Source organism: Apodemus sylvaticus, chromosome 16, assembly GCF_947179515.1.
Source record: "Apodemus sylvaticus chromosome 16, mApoSyl1.1, whole genome shotgun sequence".
Classification (NCBI taxonomy): Eukaryota; Metazoa; Chordata; class Mammalia; order Rodentia; family Muridae; genus Apodemus; species Apodemus sylvaticus.
The window spans coordinates 40959057-40975398 of record NC_067487.1 but is presented as its reverse complement, the minus strand read 5'-3'; the positions used below and the strand labels follow the sequence as shown (position 1 = coordinate 40975398).

The window sequence follows — 16342 nt, the reverse complement described above, 5'->3', positions numbered from 1 at the left end:
ATCTTGCAAGAACCCCTATTCACAGTAAAAGATATGCTATGCAACCCTTGCCACTTACAGGTATATCTGACCAAATTAAAATGCTATCCAAATGATTGTCAGAGCCTCTATATACTCTCACTCAATCAAAAAGAGAAGAAGGGGGTCTAGAGAGACGGCTTTGCAGTTAAGGGCACTTGCTGCTCTTCCCAAGGACTGGAGGCACAGCTCCTAATTCCCAAGGTTGTTCACAACCACCTATAACTCTAGTTCCAAGGAATCTGGTGCCCTCTGCTGGCCTCTGTGCATGCTGCATGAATGTGCACATACTCTCCCAAGACCTTAATATTTACCTTGAACCAACACAAATAACCTAGTATAATTACAAGATGGCATCTAAGGCTATTAGGATCAGGACATAGACGTATAATTTAGTCCACCAGAGTACTACTATTAAAAGTCCAAGGACTAGGGTTTCTATTTTAGCCGACAGCCCAGTATATACTCCGTGTTTTTCTTTTAGAATTCAATGCTGTGTGCCTCTTTGGTTCCAAATGTTTATTTAATTTTAATTTGCTTTTTGTTTTTAATACTGCCTTTGTTATCTTTAAATTTCTCTGTCTACCATCTTTATGCTTTAATAGTGATGTCTTGGACAAAGTTAAAAAATTGAGACTCTTGGAATATATTAGCTCTTGTTCTAACATCTTGATTAGCTACAGACTGCACAAAGACAATGTTTCTGTTTGGCTAGTTGTGAAGGATAAATAATCACCAGCCTAACCATCATGCTACAATGACTATCCCAGAGGAGGGATCATTTTATATATCTGTTTGCATAATAATTTATTACCCTGAGCTTTGGGGCTTTATGTTTGGAGCAAACTACATGTAAGATTATTAAAAGAGAATGCCAATGTTTTGAGAGAAATACCAGAACACACTCAAATTTGTAGTAATATATATGCATGCTGATGAGTCAACATCAGTTTATAACAACTCTGGCCCTTGTGGCTGGCTAATCTCCAAAGTACATATTAAAATTAATTGTATTAGACACAGGCTGGCCATAACCAGCAATTTCCACAAACTGACTGGCCAAAGCTCATCAATGATTCATCATCACATGAAGAATATCCAGAACTCTTAACACAGAAAGGCTACCAGCCTTTGGGTTCTTCCCTCTGGAGCAGGAAAATGATCCCCTATTATGCATATACTTTAAAAGCTGAGTCAGCAATCCCTGGCCACAACAGGAGAATAACACTAACGTGGGCTCCCAGGCAGACCATCCACGCACCCAGGACTTTCTTCTTCTGCTCCTCCTACACCATTATAACACATGGGGGTCAATGAGTCCTTCTCAGTGGCAGCTCCTTGAGCACAGGAGCCATGCCTTGCTGGTCAGTGGCCACAGTCCTAGCGCTCTACTTCAGCCTTTGGTTAAAAGAAGAAGGGTTTACTTAAACAGCATATCCCAAGAAGACACACTGGTTGGTAAAGGTCCTAAGTCTCTTTCTAAAGCAAGAATTTAGGGTTTGGTTAGCACTTAGAAGTCCTCATTGCACAGGAGAGTTAAGAACTTTACCTGCAAGTGCTTTACATCATCACCAAATAAATGGAGGCCTTTGTAACTTTGATGGTTTGAGCAAGAACGGCCTCTCCACAGGCTCACATCTTTGAGTGCTTGGTCACTGGTGAGCAGCACTACTTGAGAGAGATAAGGAGTTGTGGCCTTGTTGGAGAAAGTGTGTCACTGGGGGCGGACACTGAGGCTTCAAAAGCCCATGTCAGGCCCAGTGTCTCTTTCCTCCTGCTGCCTGTGGATTCAGATGTAGAACTCTCGATCCCGCCTTCAGCAGCACGTCTGCCTGTGTGCCGCCATGTTTCTCACCGTGATAAAAAACAGACTAAACTCTGAAACTATGAGTAAGTCCCAATTCAAAGCTTTCTTTTATAAGAGTTGCTGTGGCCATGGCATCTTATCACAGAATAGAACACTGGCTAAGACAATTACCCAGTATTACAGTGCTCTGCTCAAATATGCCTTGTAATAGAAACGTCCATCACGCTCATCAATTAAGTGTATATTTCCAAATGTTCACATGTTTCAAAACAACACATGCTTTTCACCTTATAGTAAATGTTGGGCTTTTAAAAACCCATTCTAGGTTGCTTTTCTAATTTTTACCTTGAGAAGCTAACATGGTATATAGCAGTAACTGATAGAGTCCCCCCAAAGCAGGAAGTTCTTTGTACTTGCATCAAAAAAAAAAAAAAAAAACTAGAGAAATGATACAGTCAACATAGATTAAATCCAATAATCATGAGCGTTGAACATTAGACTCACTAGGAACTTGGTGATAGCTAAATTCATACACTTGTTTATGCTGATGGGGTCAAATTTCTAAAGTCTCTGCAATTCCCCATTCAATTGATAGCAGTAGGCAAAACAGTATTATTGCTTTATTTGACAGGCACATAAACATCATCATTGAAGTCAGTGTAATCTCTGCAAGTATCTTCCAGCTTTTTGTTATTTTTGTCTTTCAACTACGAAAATTATAGTCTTTGGTGGAAACTTATGTAACAAAGAAGCTTAGCGCTCAGTTACCAATTAAAAATAGGCTCAAACCCTTTGGGGGGAAAATGGAGCAATGTAATCTAATGAAACGACCCAATCTTCTGGGCCTTTTTAATTAGCCAAGAAAAAATAAAAACAAGGAAGAATGTACACGGAACTATTCATGAATATCAAGTAACTGGATAAAATCTGGGAAGGGAGCAATTTGAAAGTATCATTTTTTAAAAAGCTTCTTTTATAATCCATGATGGCATAAGCCCCATTCTTGCAGTTCTTTGCAACCTCACATGAGATTTTAAACGCCATATGTTTTCAAGAAGACACAACGACATCAATTCCCATGATGACAGACTTTGAAAACAATATGTCCCAACCAGAGTTCACTGTAGCAGTTGTTCTTGGGCATGTGGGGCTATTAAAGATTATAAAATATTCCCCCACATGGGTCCGACCACAACCATCCAAATAAACCCTATTTTCCTGTTGACATTATGGAAACGTCCGTCTAGGTCAGCTATGAATCATGAAGAATGGTTTATTGAATTGAACATGGTAATTCAACAAGTAGACAAAGAAACTAAGCACAGTTGGGCTCCTTCCTGAAGCTTCTAGCATTTTCTCCAGCTTGTAGATGCTGAAGTTTCAAATATCATAAGGCTCCCTAGACATTTTTTAAAAACGTACTCTATAATCTTCAACTACTTGGTTTTAAGTCTTTTTTTAGTCCATGTGCAAAATTATTTCCATATTGAGTATCATTAAAGGGTTAACTTCCCTTCCTTTATGGTGATTTTAATTTTAAAAGCAAACTGTATAAGGGAAGCAATGTGCATTGACAATATCTTGGAATTATGCCTTCCCAGATCCACTGCCTCGCAATTTTGGAAACTGGTAAGTTAGGAAAAAAACAGAGAGAAAGGTTAGAAAGAAAGAAAGAAAGAAAGAAAGAAAGAAAGAAAGAAAGAAAGAAAGAAAGAAAGAAAGAAAGAAAAAGAAAGAAAGAAAGAAAGAAAGGAAGAAAGAAAGAAAGATGAGAAAGAAGGAAAGATGAGAAAGAAAGAAAGAAAGATGAGAAAGAAAGATGAGAAAAGAAAAAAAGAGGATTCATTTGCTGGAAATCTACTTCTATTTTAAAACCCTAATTATTTCTAAATCATTAAAACTGTTGTCATAACTCCTACTGGGTTGCCGTGTCCAGTCTTGATATGAAAGCATAGGCCTAGTTTTACTGTAGCTTGTTATACCATGACAAGTTGATATCCCTAAGAGGTCTGCTCTTTTCTGAAGGGAAATGGAGAAGTGGATCTTGGGGAGAGGGGAGGAACTGAGAGAAGTTGGGGGAAGGGAACTATGGTCAGGATGTATATGACAGAATGGAGAGATAGATAGATAGATAGATAGATAGATAGATAGATAGATAGATGATAGATAGATAGATTTTAAAAACTGTTGTAGATACTTGTAATTTTATGTTCCTCGGGAACCATTTGGAAGACAGGGCTGTCACATTCACGAAATACAGCTTAGTCATCCTCGGCAATAGATAGATTTTAAAAACTGTTGTAGATACTTGTAATTTTATGTTCCTTGGGAACCATTTGGAAGACAGGGCTGTCACATTCACGAACTACAGCTTAGTCATCCTCGGCATTTCCCAGCTTTCTGTCTCCTGTTCCCCGAGGCTGATACAGATCTACATAGCTGAGCTATGCTGCAGTCTCGCTGTAGCCACAGATTCCTACCCACTTTCTCTAAACTCACGAACTAGAGCTCCTTCCTGAACTAGAGAAATTGTTCAGGTCCTGTCTTGAACCTTAGTAAAGATCTAGGCTTCTAGGTATCGCTCCCTTTGTCACCTCAGATGCTGGGCTAAATGTGATAGTTTCCCTTCTAATCTTCCAAATTTATCTTCAATGGGGAAATTACTCCTCCTCTTCTCTCTGGTATTTGTAAGTAATAAACTGTTTGCATGGTATCACACAATTTATTAGTCTTCCTCTTCTATCTGACCTAGCCAATGCACCCTCTTCATTTCAGGCCTTTCTAGGAACTGGTCACCATGATAGGAATTTACTGGGTTTATGTCAAGAGGCACCAACTTATAATAAACAAGATGGAAGACTGGCCATTCAGGCATTAGATCGTCAAGAAAACAATGTCTTATGAAAGGCACACTATCAACAGCCACTGCCACCTGTCAGGGCTCTCGCCAGGTCAGGGCTAGATTTAAAAGCACTCTTCTAACAGTGTTGAAGAATTTTAATCCAGTGACATGGCTTCTGTGGCAAGAGATCACATCCAAAGACCTTCTAGATCTATATGGTCCAGCTGGAGTGAAGTCTCTGGATTACAGTATGATCTTGCTGGAATACAGACACTTAGTACACACCTTTAATCCCTAACAATGAAGATAAGGTTAGTTTGTAGATGGAAGCAGCCATGTTTAAAAGTGACATCTAATTGAAGGATAGACAAAGTGATGAATCAGAAAAATTTGATATCTATCTATCTATCTATCTATCTATCTATAGTAGAATGAGTCAGAGATCAAATACACCCTATTCTCACAAGGAGAGCAAAGAGAAGCTACTTCAGAGCAGCACAGGAAGATCTAGACAGAGGTAATGGTGCTGTATGTGTGTGGTAGTTTTACAGAGACAGGTTATAGACAGAACAAGATAGGTAGAGATGAAGACAGAACAAACCACAGATTGAAGAGGTGCCAAAAGATTAGAACATATCGCCAACGTTAGCATGAGGCCAAGCAGAGCAATTTAGTCAGGAGGCCAGAGAAGCCAGATTAAATCAGTCACTTGGAAGATTAGACTGTATAGCAGCTAGAAGCTCCCAGGTCTATGTCTAGGTAGTTAGAACAGAAAAAGAAACGCTCTGCATATCCACACATCTTGGGTCTAGCGCTCATCTCATCCCATCATCTAAGGAAATAAAAGTGACATCTATATACCAGAATCTCTAAATCCAAATTAGAGGAATATCACACCTTAATAGTAAATTGGACTTTAAAGATCTTATATGACTTTAAAGTCGTCCTATGAGAGGAAACAGTTATTCAGAGTTACATCACTTATCAGACATGGTGTTTGGTCCCAAAACATGTTAGAAATCCCACTGTGAATGTGACAAAGTCCTTCAAGGACCTCTGTATTCTAGATTTGCATGTGACAATAGTCCATTCTGAAGAGAGTCCCTGAAAATAATAGAAGAGTTCATTGCTAGAGTCAGTAGCTTTACATTTTAGTTACACATTTCTTCTGTGGAAAATATGGCAAATTGAAAAAGGAAGCTCTTTTGGTCTATTGAATACTTATCCAAATTTTTTTATGGGCATTCATAAGTCCCTTAAAAACACAAAGGGAGTTTTTTTGGTAACAATTTTAGTAAATTGTTTTGAAATTAAAACCTTCTAAAATATGAGGTCAGCGTAGTAAATGATACCCAAATCATCTTTGGTCACTACCAAGACGAGCTGGGCAGGGCTAGTCTTTTTCATCAGAAGAGAATCGTGGTAACGATGAGATAAAAAATATTCGTGGCAAGGCAGCTGCTGTCCATAAAAATCAATTACTGAGAAACGCGATGCAGTCACTCTCTCTGGTGAGGTTTCATAAGGTAAACACAGTTGCTGCACTTTCTAAAACACTAAGCACTGCTGGAAGTTAGACAAAGTCATTCGTACGGTTCTAAATGAAAAGCAACACTTCATTCAATCTCCTACGGCTGTCCAGCATTGGGGTTATGCTATGCACCTCCCTTTCTTCATTTGAAGTCAATTAAGACTTGATCTACTACTCCGATTCTGCTATCTGGGGACCATTCACATTCTTTCCTTGCTTAGGGGGGAAAAATCGTTATGCAAGTCAAAGAGCTTATAAAAGGGTCTCATAATTTTTCTAACATAGAATAATGGACCCTGTTCTTCCAGTAAACTTGATAAAATGTTTGACAGCCTTACAGCCATGTTTTTCCATCCGGTCCATGTAACATACAACATCAGGTTACTCAAAAGAGATAACAAGTCGTCCAGGTGGATCGGATTCAAACTGAATGTCAACACAGCCCTTTACAGACCCGGCATTCATGTCTCTGTGAGGGTGTTGGACTTTGGAGTTACAGACAGTCACTACCTACCACGTGGGTGCTGGGAATTGAACCCCGGTCCTCTGGAAGAGCAGTCAGTGCTCTTAACCACTGAGCCATGTCTCTATCCCCTCACTGACACTCTTCATTGAAGACTGCTGACAATTCTGTACAAAGGGTTCAAATCTACGTGAGTCAGTGCATGTACTTGTTTCGCTTCACTCTGCTGCCAAAGGTTTACTGATTTGCACAACTGCACAAACACACCTTTTTTAAAGCCTGCAAACAGTTTAGGTTATTAGTACAGACGATTGGAAATGTTCCCTGAGCAGTAACCTGGTTACTTATTTTATTCTCCTGGATCTGCACCCCTTACCTTGATACATTAAATGGAATTCACTCTTTTACTTATAGATTTTTTTTTCCCTTCATAACTATGAAACTGGGAAACTGGGCTTTTATAGCTTTCTATCATCAATACCTAGCAAATAAAAAGCTATTGACGAGCTGTTAATAGATACAGCTAAGCTGGGTGGTAGTGGCGCAAGCCTATAATCCCAGCACTCGGGGAGACAGAGGCAGGCGGATTTCTGAGTTTGAGGCCAGCCTGGTCTACAGAGTGAGTTCCAGGACAGCCAGGACTACACAGAGAAACCCTGTCTCAAAAAAACCAAATCCAAAAATCCAAAAAAAAAAATAAAAGATACTGCTAAATAGTAACCTAAATGTAAAAAAGGGGGAAGTAAAAAGAAACACTGGAGAGGGCTTAACACTTAAGAACAGTTGCTGCTCTTCCAGAGAACCAGGGTTCGATTCTCAACCACCTGTAACTCCAGTCCAAGAATAACTGATGCCCTCTTATGACCTTCACAGGCACCAGACATGCATCTACTGCTTAATTATATATGCAGGCAGATGCCTATACAAATCAAATTAAATTAATCAAATTTAGAAGTAACACATAATATCAATGAGTCAATCAAAGAAGTCAGGAAGTGTTTCCACAAATTCAAAAGGACTTCTGCAATGAAGCACTCGATAACACTTTAGAGAAAGAAAATCAAGTAGTTGTTAATTAAAAATGAGAAGAATAATACAACTTTCTAAGATTTACTCCTTGGAGATGCTATTCCTGTCTTTGATGGAAAAGACTGAACTAAAATCCTTCTGGTTTCCATCTGCGTCTGGAACTGATCCTGTGCCACAGATCTCCATACCCAAATACCTCTGGGAGAGAGCTGGTCTCCCAGGAGTACAGACACACCTGTGAGCACAGATAAGGCTGCCACTTCTGTTCAAATACCTGACCCAATAGGTCCCCTGCCCAGAGCCATCAGGACACAAGAACCAAGGAACAGCTGGGGACAGGATCCTTCTGGTTTTTATCTGTACCCCAGAGCTGACCCTATGCCACAGCTCTCCATACCCAAAGTCCTCCATGAGAAAATTGGTCTCCCAGGAACACTGACACACAGGCTTGCAGGAGGGACAAGCCACAGTCAGAGACAGCAAGACCATCTAACACCAGAGATAACCAGATGGCCAGAGGCAACAAGGGCAAGCACATAACTAACAGAAACCAAGGCTATTTGACATCTTCATAATCCAATTCTCCCACTACAGTGAGCCCTGGAGACTCCAACACACCAGAAAAGCAAGACTCTGATTCAAAGTCGAATCTCATGATGATGATAGAGGATTTTAAGAAAAACATAAATAACTCCCTTAAAGAAATACAGGAGAACAAAGATAAACAGCTAGAAGCCCTTAAAGAAGTAACACAAAAATCCCTTAAAGAATTACAGGAAAACACAACCATACAGGTGAAGGAATTGCACAAAACCATCCAGGATCTAAAAATGGAAATAGAAACAATAAAGAAATCACAAAGGGAGACAACCCTGGATATAGAAAACATAGGAAAAAAGATCAGGAGTCATAGATGATCACCAACAGAATACAAGGGATAGAAGAGAGAATCTCAGGTGCAGAAGATACCATAGAAAACATTGACACAACGGTCAAAGAAAATGCAAAATGCAAAAAGGTCCTAACCCAAAACATCCAGGAAATCCAGGACACAATGAGAAGACCAAACTTAAAGATAATAAATATAGAAGAGAGTGAAGATTCCCAACTAAAAGGGTTAGTAAATATCTTCAACAAAATTATAATAGAAAACTTCCCTAATCTAAAGAGAGAGATGCCCATAAACATACAAGAAGCCTATAGAAGTCCAAACAGAATAGGCCAGAAAAGAAAATCCTCCTGTCATATAATAGTCAAAACTCAAAATGCACAAAACAAAGAATATTAAAAGCAGTAAGGGGGAAAAGGTCAAGTAACATATAAAGGCAGACCTATAAGAATTATACCAGACTTCTCACCAGAGACTATGAAAGCTAGAAGATCCTGGGCAGATGTTACAAGACCCTAAGAGAACACAAATGCCAGCCCAGGCTTCTATACCCAGCAAAACTCTCAATTACCATAGATAGAGAGAGCAAGATATTCCATGACAAAACCAAATTTATACAGTATCTTTCCACAAATCCAGCCCTACAAAGGATAATAGATGGAAAATGACAGCACAAGGAGGAAACTACACCCTAGAAAAAGCAAGAAGGTAATCTTCTTTCAATAAACCTAAAAAAAAAAAAAGCCACAGAATCATAAAAATAACATCAAAAATAACAGGAAGCAACAATCACTATTCCTTAATATCTCTTAGCATCAATGGACTCAATTTCCAATAAAAAGACATAGAATAACAGACTGGATATGTAAACAGAACCCAGCATTTTGCTGCATACAGGAAATGCACCTTAGTGTCAAAGGCAGACACTACCTCAGAATAAAGGGCTGGAAAACAATTTTCCAAGCAAATGGTCCCAAGAAACAAGCTGGTGTAGCAATTCTAATATTGAATAAAATCAATTTTCAACCAAAGGTTATGAACAAGGATAAGGAAGGACACTTTATATTCATCAAAGGAAAAATCTACCAAGAAGAACTCTCAATTCTGTACATCTATGCTCCAAATGCAAGGGCAACCACATTCATAAAACAAACTTTTCTAAAACTCAAAGCACACATTGTACCTCACACAATAATAGTGTGAGACTTCAACACCCCACTCTCAGCAATGGACAGATAATGGAAACACAAACTAAACAGAGACACATTGAAACTAACAGAAGTTACAGACCAAATGGTTTTAACAGATATCTATAGAACATTTCATCCTAAAACAAAAGAATATACCTTCCTCTCAGCACCTCATGGTACCTTCTCCAAAACTGACCATATAATCAGTCACAAAAAAAGGCCTCAACAGATACAAGAAGATTGAAATAATCCCAGGTATCCTATCAGATCACCACAGACAAAGGCTGGTCTTCAATAACAACAAAAACAACAGAAAGCCCACATATAACATGGAAGCTGAACAATGCTCTACTCAATGAAGAAATAAGGAAAAAAATTAAAGACTTTTTAGAATTTAATGAAAATGAAGGGACAACATATCCAAACTTATGGGACAATTAAAGCAATGCTAAGAGGAAAACTTATATCTCTGAGTGCCCCCAAAAAGAAACTGGAGAGAGCATACACTAGCAGCTTAGCAGCACATCCAAAAGCTCTAGAACAAAAAGAAGCAAATACACCCAAGAGGAGTAGATGGCAGGAAATAATCAAACTCAGAGATGAAATCAACCAAGTAAAAACACAAAGAACTATACAAAGAATCAACAAAACCAAGAGCTGGTTCTTTGAGAAAATCAACAAGAAAAATAGACGTTAGCCAGACTAACCAGAGGCCACAGAGACAGTATTCAAATTAACAAAATCAGATGCTGGGTGGTGGCAGTGCACACCTGTAATCCCAGCACTCTGGGAGGCAGAGGCAGGAGGATTTCTGAGTTCAAGGCCAGCCTGGTCTACAGAGTGAGTTCCAGGACAGCCAGGGCTATATAGAGAAACCCTGTCTCAATAAAACCAAATCCAAAAAACAAAACAAAAAAAAAAATTAACAAAATCAGAAATGAAAAGGGAGACATAACATCAGAAACCTAGGAAATTAAAAAAAAAATCATCAGATCCTACTACAAAAGCCTATACTCAATAAAACTGGAAAATCTGGATGAAATGAACAATTTTCTAGACAGATACAAGGTACCAAAGTTAAATCAGGATCAGATAAACTATCTAAACATTCCCATAACCCCAAAAGAAATAGAAGCAGTCATTAAAAGTCTCCCAACCCCCCCCCCAAAAAAATGCCCAGGACCAGATTAGTGCAGAATTCTACCAGACCTTCAAAGAAGACCTAATACTAATACTCTTCAAACTGTTACACAAAATGGAAACAGAAGAAACACTATCCAATTTATTCTATGAAGCCATAGTAACATTCCATTCTCTGTTAGAGATGGAACAGTTTCTGTCCAATCAGAAGTTGTCACAATTTCCTTTCATAGAGGACTTCATAAGATATTTTCTTCTATTTCTATCATATTTAATATTCCAAATAGATTTTAAAAACTTGTTGAGTGTATATTACTTTTGGCTTCAGAAGAATATTTAAGAGATATTTAACTATTATAAATTATTTTGATGATATAAAAATGTCAATGCTGAGTTGTATATTTTAAAATAAATTAATAAATTATTAAATTTATTAATTAATAAATTAATAAAAAATAAATTAATTAAAATATGAAAAAATCCAAAAGAAAAAAAGGAAAAGACTGAACTATCACCAACCCAAAGTTTGGGAAGGAAAGAGGAAAGAAATATCTGTGCTCTTATACTCTAAGGATTTTATCTTTAAAACGTTCAAAAACCAGGTTAAGTTTTGTAAGCTGACTGACTAAACAACTAAGAATCTAATGATGTCTTATGCACTAAATTTCCATGGCATTGGCAACCCAAAATGAGTTCCTGTCAAGAAATACCACGTGCTTCAATATAACCTCGAGCCTTTGAGAGCATGTTATGACTGTGGCCAAAGTGAAGGAAACAGTAGTGTCTCTAAGTCAATCACGGGCCATGAAAGCCAGACAGACTGTATGACAGATGCGATTTCTCTTGGCACCACTCGGGCGTAACTAATTGATGACAATCGTATGTCCATATTGGCGTGTCTCCACAGGGGAAGTGTGTGAATACATCACTGCATCTGGATGCTAGGCATGCTGGGGTCCTGAGGCTCTGAGACCTACTAAACCTAGGGGCCCAGCAGCTGCACTCAATGAACGCTGTGGGAGCATCATGGAGTGATGAAAGGGCGAAATTACCATGAACTGTAAATACAGATTTATTTCATTAAAATACGAGGTAACGGTGGCAGCCACCTCTCGTTCAAACATGTGCCTCTTTATAAAAACAAAAGCTGCAGAGTGTGTGTGTGTGTGTGTGTGTGTGTATGTATCTGTACTTAGTAAATAAAAAATTTCATTTCCCCTACTAAAAGATGATGACATATACATAAAGCAAAATCAGAGTTTACCTGATTTCCTTAGTAAAGAAAATCCACACAGGAACTAAACTGGGACAGTCTGACAGAAAACTGTCATCGTGTTTCTAAAAACAGTTCCTTTCCATTTCATTCAACTGAAAAATCCGAAATGCCATGCCACAGAGCCTAAAACTCAACACAGAATAGTAAAAATTGTGTATATCACATGTACGTCCATCTTGAAAATGAAAGCCAGATGAACATAAACTAGCATGTATAACTCACAACTAGTGAAACCAGACTAATAATCTTATTCTGATTCTACATTACGAGTTGTAAACAAATCTGATGATTATTTTTAACAACTGTTTTCAACAATTATGTAAAACCGTCAGGTGTTTTTATAAAAAGGTTTCTATTATATTCACAAAATCACTTCAATAATCTATGACTTATAGCTGGATAATCCCCTTATAGATGTATAATTAAATGTCTTATGAACCTTAAATCATCACTCTTCCTATGCAAAAATACATACAGCAGCAGTAGTTTAATCTATGGCATCAGGGATAAAGTTCTCGTTTTAATCAAAGCAGAATCTAAAAGTTCACTTGCCTGCTATCTTTTCAGACTATTTCATTTCTCTTATCTATTTCCTCTCATGCCCTTACTACTTTCAAGCTGTCCAACAAACACTACGATTTTTCTATATGTTTGTGTCTGTATGTGTGTGTCTATATGTGTGTCTCTGTGTGTGTGTGTATGTGTCTATGTGCATATGTGCTATGTTAATATGTATGTATGTGTTTGTGTGCATATATTTCTCTGTGTGTGCCTTTCTGGATGTGTGTGTGTGTGTGTATATATATATGAATGTCTCTGTGTGTGTCTGTATGTGTGTGTCTATGTGTATCTCTGTGTGTCTGTGAGTATATGTCTCTGTGTATGTGTGGCTTTGTGTGTGTGTGTGTGTGTGTGTGTGTGTGTGTGTGTGTGTGTGTGTGTTCTGTGGGTTTCTGTGGGTTTCTATGTGCACATAAGCCAAAAGTCAAGCATCTGCCCACCCTACTGTAATGGGGCTTGCCAACGAGGCTAGGCTCGCTGCCCAGTGAGCTCTCGGGATCCACTAGTCACTACCTCCTCAGCACTCGCTTTACAAGCCACCATGCCTGCCTTTTTACACAGGTGCAGAAAATCGAACTCAGACCCACATGCCTGGGCAGCAAGCACTCTGCCTACTGGGCTACCTCCTCGGCCCTTCAGAGGATGAGCTTCAATTCCACATCCACTCTTGTAATGCGGAACTGATTCTCTAGGCTGTCTTGTCAGCCTCAGCTGATCAGTGAGTAACAGGAGAGGCATGCCACATCCAGGCCTCCTTCCCTGAGGACAGCGAAAGCATAGAGGCCATCTTCCACACTCTGCTGTATACATTACCACTCAGCCCCTAAACACTCACATGCCGATGGGAGGCGTTACCAGTATATTAGACTATTTCACATGTGGATTGAATAAAGAAGTCATTTCCTTTATAGGAAACCATACAAGGCTCTTTAACACATTCTTTTCACTTGTAGGCTTGCAAGTGCTATGAAATGGAAGACTATGGCTAAGAAAGAAAGAGCACCTGAATAACTGATATGAAATAAGAATAAATAACCAAAAAATGAGTCCTTTATAAATACTTTGATGAAAAACTAAAGTCAATGACTTTTCTCATATCCAATTTATTTAATAGCATTACCAAATATGAAAATCCTCCACATCGGAGCAGTGTTGGTCCCTCTTACCAGAAAACAGCACCTTGACACTTCATGTACTGAAATGCACACACCATAGATTTTAGGCAGGGACGGAGCGGCCATAAAGGGTGGGAAGAAGTAAAATTCAGCTGACACTAAGACCCAGTAAGTGACCTCTGACCTCATCACCTATGCCTCCTTCAGAATCATAAATGGATGGAACAGACTGACAAGTTCGAGGTCCTCTGTTGGGTTTAGGTCTACCTTCTTATCTGCCCCAAGACAAAATGTATGCAGTTGGCATTTAAAAGGAATTATTAGTGGCTGGCATTAACAATCTGGTGAACAGATTAACATCCTAATGGACTAATTCCATTCAATGAATTAACTTGAGCCTCTTCTTTATGCTACCAAGTCAACACAACTACTAGTGAACCCAGAAGATGAACAGCAGCGTTCCTGTGAGGGACGACCTCGCAAGCTCACTGTCTTTCCTAAATGCCAAGAAGCAGTGTCCCTTAGTGGGGACACAGAGAGGAACAGAGCATAAGCTCAGCACTGCAACAGCCATTGAGCTCTTCCTCCAAGAGTTCTCGTGCTCCTTGAGACCCTGAGGAATGATCTAGGTGGGCACGGTCCTCCACTCCTCTGTTTAACCCCCTCCCCTGACATCCAGTGCTCAAATGGCAAACAGCAGCAACAGCAGCGCTGTGAGTTTGGAGGCTTCTTCCCTAGGGTCACTTGTCTTAAGTGTCACTTTTTTAGACCCCACTATTCCCTTCTCTTCACACCCAAACTTTTACCCGCAACGCACTAACCTGACTTTTTTGCCTTGTTCAGTAAGCATCTTCACCAAATCAGCAATGGGGTACTGGGCTTTAGCTGCACAGAGGCCGTATCCTGTGGAGGGGACATAAGGGACACAAAAGAATGTGGTTTTATCTTTGACATCTTATTGATGATAGCCTCCCTCTTGATCAAACCATACTTCTGTGACAGCATAGGCAGTTAGGCGGAATAAGTGAAAGCGGATTTATAGTCTGGACTTTCTGAAACTCAAAATCTAATGACGCCCTCCTCAATCTCTCGGTAAGTGTCATGCTGCAGTGTCCCTGCCACACTCCCTGTGCCCACGCTAGTCCATGCCCTTGCCCATGTGTTTTCAGCTCTGGATATGTGTCTTTGATGCCACTGGAGTCCGGTGTGGCTCACTGCTGGCTTTCTTACTATTCTTCCTCTAACACCTTTACTAGGTTTTCTCCTTCTCTTCTTAAATAGTCACATCTGCCCCTGAAGCTTTCCATTTGTCCCCTGCCTCTCCTTAAATTTTAGCTCACTCCAGGACGCAAGCAACTGTGCCAAGCAAGTCCTCCCGGGTTGACCTACAATTGAGCTCCAGTATAGCATGATCACTGTCCAAACCTAATGCCTTCAAAGAAAAAAACTGCAAACCCTTCTCCCCCAACTCCACTGCTGTATTTAAATAAATAAATGGTGGTCCTTTCCACGTGAGGTTTGTAGAGGTATGACCAAGAATGTCCATCTACTCCCTTGTTCCTTAACTCTAAGACTGTGTCCATATTACCTATATGCTGACTCACATCTGTTAATACTCTTCTGATTCTTCTCTCCAAATGCCAACTCTTTGCTCTAGCTATCATTCCTGCCTTCTCCTACCCACAACACCATACATCCTCTCCTCTAAGGCTCAAGACGATTCCTAACTTCCTTACAACCCTTAGCTTCCTTAGGTTCTTCCTTAGGGGGAAAAATGTCTACACAGTTCAGTTTAGCCACTCTCAGAATACACTTGGCATCATTTATCTCCCTATCCAACTTCTAAACTGGGGTAGACAGCTCCTGAAGGAAAGTCACTACCACGTCCTGTCCAGTGTCATATCTTTACACACAGGCACAGCTTCTCAATAAGTCACACTGTTGCCTTTTGGCAAGGACAATTCACTATGCGGGTATGTCCCAGACATTATAGTGTATTTACACACACTAACTGGCAACAGTAGTCTCAGCTCTGTAACAACCAAATTCCATCATTCAAATGTAATACTGCCTTTATTGAGGTGCATATTAAAATATCAAATTTACCTTACATTTGATATTTTTATCAGACTACATTCTCAACCAGTAAATTGCCCATGTGTCAAGTCTTTCTTCTGGAAAACTCCCAGAATGGCATGAGAGTTAAAATCATAATCTGACATTCTGTGACAAACATGAAAAATTGAACTCAGTCATACACATTAGGAGATATTAAATGACTTGGTCTGTATTATACAGGCTGTTAGAGGCAAAAATTAAAGACAAAAGTGACATATTGGGACTCCCATGACAAGTTATTTTTAGTACACAACTTTAATCAGGCAAAACTACAAGTACATGATGAGCTTTCTCCTAAGTCATACTAACGTGATAGAAACCACTCACTATGCCTGCATAATCCCTAGCAACCATCTAGACCTC

At 39.3% G+C, this 16342-nt stretch overlaps 1 protein-coding gene across 3 annotated transcripts in view; it reads right to left on the bottom strand.

The window, feature by feature from the left end:
* Nnt (nicotinamide nucleotide transhydrogenase) overlaps positions 1-16342 on the bottom strand; it is a 92639-nt gene that overhangs the window by 6017 nt on the left and 70280 nt on the right. For all 3 annotated transcript variants that reach the window (XM_052159567.1, XM_052159565.1, XM_052159564.1), the window contains exon 19: positions 14683-14764. In XM_052159567.1, the coding sequence (XP_052015527.1) occupies positions 14683-14764 (82 nt within the window). The remainder of the gene's footprint in view (positions 1-14682; positions 14765-16342) is intronic.